Source organism: Nothoprocta perdicaria, unplaced genomic scaffold, assembly GCF_003342845.1.
Source record: "Nothoprocta perdicaria isolate Ctin4 unplaced genomic scaffold, notPer1 scaffold_565, whole genome shotgun sequence".
NCBI lineage: Eukaryota > Metazoa > Chordata > Aves > Tinamiformes > Tinamidae > Nothoprocta > Nothoprocta perdicaria.
In genome coordinates this window covers 1-3,712 of record NW_020455827.1, presented here as the reverse complement: position 1 = coordinate 3,712, position 3,712 = coordinate 1, and the positions used below count along the sequence as shown (strand labels likewise).

At 67.0% G+C, this 3,712-nt stretch overlaps 1 protein-coding gene across 1 annotated transcript; it reads left to right on the top strand.

Moving 5' to 3' along the window:
• Nucleotides 1-87: 87 nt before the first annotated feature.
• On the top strand, nt 88-2,709 carry MAT2A (methionine adenosyltransferase 2A). Its single transcript, XM_026048735.1, has 8 exons — nt 88-283; nt 353-475; nt 543-655; nt 731-874; nt 950-1,168; nt 1,304-1,486; nt 1,558-1,691; nt 2,180-2,709. The coding sequence occupies exons 1-8, from the start codon at nt 88-90 to the stop codon at nt 2,280-2,282; spliced, it is 1,215 nt and encodes a 404-aa protein (XP_025904520.1). The 3' UTR covers nt 2,283-2,709.
• The last annotated feature ends 1,003 nt before the right edge of the window (nt 2,710-3,712 follow it).

Here is a 3,712-nt window from a genome sequence, read left to right as displayed (position 1 = left end):
CGGGAGGCGGCTGAGCCAAAACCCTGGCCCAAATGTAACCTGAGCGCCACGGTTTAACTGGCGAATGCCTGGAATTCCACACTAAGGATGCGGAGCGGGACACGGAAATGGCTTCCGGAAGCGGCCGCCCTCCGGGGCGGCGGGAAGCTCCGCACGGGAGGGCGGCGGGAAGGGGCCGCGGCCCTGACRGGCTCTGCTCTTGCAGACAAGATCTGCGACCAGATCAGCGACGCCGTCCTGGACGCCCACCTGAAGCAGGACCCCGACGCCAAGGTGGCCTGCGGTGAGTGGAGCCCCGCGGGGCCGCGGCGGCCGGTGCCAGAGCCGGAGCCGACCTTCCCTTTCCCTCTAGAAACGGTGGCGAAGACCGGGATGATCCTGCTGGCGGGGGAGATCACGTCCCGCGCCGCCGTCGACTACCAGAAGGTGGTTCGGGACACCATCAAGCACATCGGCTACGACGATTCCTCCAAAGGTGACGCGCCGCCCGCTCGGGGCGCGGGGAGCGCGCGGCCCGGGCTGAGCGTCCCCGCTGTCCCCAGGCTTTGACTACAAGACCTGCAACGTGCTGGTGGCCCTGGAGCAGCAGTCCCCGGACATCGCCCAGGGCGTCCACCTGGACCGCAGCGAGGAGGACATCGGGGCCGGCGACCAGGTGGGAGCGGTGACGTGCAGGGCGCCCCGGGGTGTCCCCCGCGCGGCGCCTCACGCGACGGCTCCTCTGGCGCAGGGCCTCATGTTCGGCTACGCCACGGACGAGACGGAGGAGTGCATGCCGCTCACCATCGTGCTGGCGCACAAGCTCAACGCCAAGCTGGCCGAGCTGCGGCGCAACGGCACGCTGCCCTGGCTGCGCCCCGACTCCAAGACGCAGGTGGGTGCCCGCAGCGCCGCCGCCGCTCCCCGTGTCCCCCTCTCACCGTACTCACCGTGTCCCCCTCCGCCACAGGTCACCGTGCAGTACATGCAGGACCGCGGCGCCGTCATCCCCATCCGCGTGCACACCATCGTCATCTCGGTGCAGCACGACGAGGACGTGTCGCTGGACGAGATGCGCGACGCGCTCAAGGAGAAGGTCATCAAGGCCGTGGTGCCCGCCAAGTACCTGGACGACGACACCATCTACCACCTGCAGCCCAGCGGCCGCTTCGTCATCGGGGGCCCCCAGGTGAGGCTGCTGCTGGGGGCACCTCGGCGCTGTCACCTCGTGGAGCCCGTGGGAGGTGACACCCGTGGGAGGTGACACCCGTGGCGAGGTGACACTCGTGGCGAGGTGGCAGCTCACGGAGGTGTTGTCCCGCAGGGCGACGCCGGCCTCACGGGCCGCAAGATCATCGTGGACACGTACGGCGGCTGGGGCGCCCACGGCGGCGGCGCCTTCTCCGGCAAGGACTACACCAAGGTGGACCGCTCGGCCGCCTACGCCGCGCGCTGGGTGGCCAAGTCGCTCATCAAGGCCGGGCTGTGCCGCCGGGTGCTGGTGCAGGTGGGTGGCGCGCGGGGCGCGCGGGGCCCGTCCGCCGCGTCGCCCTCGCCGCTCACGCCCGCGCCGCGCAGGTCTCCTACGCCATCGGCGTCTCGCACCCGCTCTCCATCTCCATCTTCCACTACGGCACCTCGCAGAAGAGCGAGCGGGAGCTGCTGGACATCGTCAAGAAGAACTTCGACCTGCGCCCCGGGGTGATCGTCAGGTAAAGACGGGGCCGCGAACGGGTGCCGGGCGGGAGGCGGCGCTGGGGACGGGCGCGCACGCGGCTCCCCCTTCCCTCCTCGCGCCTCCGGAGCCGGCGGGCGCAGAGCCCGCCCCGGCCACCGCCTCGTGCTGCCGTCGCTGCCTCTTTTCGCCGCCGCGGTGCTGGAAACACCCGATTTAAAGGGAGGAGCAGCCTTTGGGCTGGGACAAGAGCTGCCTAAGCCGGAAGATAAGTGCTGCTGAGAGGGGTAAGTATCCGCCGGCAGCTGAGAACAACMACCGCACCGCGCTTGTAGCTTCTCCCGGGAAGCTACAACCGCCTCCCCCGGGGGAGAAGGGAGCAGGACAGGAACACGGCCCCCCCGGAGCCAGAGCAGCGAGGAGGCGGCGCCGGCGAGCGCCCGGCCCCGGCACGCAGGGACGCTCGGTGCTGCGCGTTTGGGCCTCGCACGCGCCTTTACTAAGTGCAGGACTTGTATATTCCAGGGATCTGGATCTGAAGAAGCCCATTTATCAGAGGACTGCAGCCTATGGCCACTTTGGTAGGGACAGTTTTCCCTGGGAAGTCCCCAAAAAGCTAAAATACTGAAAAAGTGTTAGGCTTTTTTCCCCGCTCCTGTTGGCGTAGGCTACAGAGAAGCTTTCAGGCTCTGGGGGAAAAGAGCTCCTGTCCCCAAGCTCTCCTGTCCTCCTCTCCCGCTCGCCCCTCCGCCTCTTGCCAGGATTTCTCTTGTGTGGGGACCACGACGTGGCCTCGGGCCACCCCTCCATTGCCCCCCGTCCCCAACGGGCGCCCCGCCGGTGGCCGCTGTCCCGGCCGCCTTTTTAATCTCGTGACGTCTGAGCTCGGAGCGACATTCCCGGCCTCCTCCGACTGTCGCTTCTTGCCTCCGGGAGCCTCTTGCCGGCCCCGGAGCGCCCCCGTTCACTCCGCTCGCCGCCGCTTCCCGCGGCGGCGCTGGATTTTAACCGTTTCCAGCTCTTTCCCTCCCGGAGGACGTACGTAATAAGGAAGGGGRGGTGTGTGTGTTAAAACCAACCTCCCCCCCGTAGCTCAGCACCAGCCCCGCGGCTCCGGCGCTCGGGCACTGCAGGAATTCTTTATTTTTTCCTTTTCTTTATAAGAAAGCAGAAATTAACCCACAACTGCACAGCCCCCCCCTCCTCCCCCCTCTTCTTTTTGTGGCGCTGGGAGGTTTTGGAGGGGGGGGCCCACCAAAAAAGGCTCCCCGGCTGCGGGGCAAGGCGAGGAGGGAGGGGGGGACCTGCCCTTCATACTTGAACGTTTTATTTTTTATTCTAACGGCTTATTTATTGTGTCCTGAGGCGCGGGGCGTGAGTACAGAGAAGCCCCGGGCTCAGGCGGCAGCTCTTATGGCCCCCCCGCCGGCCCCGGCAGCCCGAGGTCTCCTACAGAAAAACCTCGGGGCGCCCCTGCCGGGGTCCCAAATGAGGCGGGGGGGGGAATACCACAAAATTGGGGTGTAAAAGGGGGGGTTCGGGGCGGGGGGGGCAGACCTGGGGCCACGCGGGCCCGGCCGCGGCTCCCTTGGCCGGTGTGGTACAGAGAAGCCGGCTTGTTTACGTGCCCGGCCCGGCGCCGCCGCCCCCAGCAAGTGCCTTGGCGGGCGGGGGGGCTCTTTTTTTTCCTCTCTTTTTCTCTATTTTTTTTTTCTCCTCTTTCCTCTTTTTTTTTTTCTCTCTGGAGGTTTTATTACGTATGTCTCGATTTCACCGATTAACATGAAAAAAGATCTCAATAAAACGGCTAGGTTGGACCGGAGCCCCGCGTGGTCGCTGGGTGGTGTCACGGTCGGCGGAGGGGGGGTCCCGTCAGAGCTCGGGGCGCTGCTCCGCGTCCCCGCCGCTCTCCTCCGGCGCCCGCAGCGAGGCCAGGGCCACCTCCTGCGCCAGCTGCGCCAGCGGCGGCCGCCCCAGCGCCAGGTTGCGCAGGGAGATGAGGGTCATGAGGGCGCTGCGGGGCGGGAGAGCCGCGTGGGAACGGGGGAAACGGGGGGA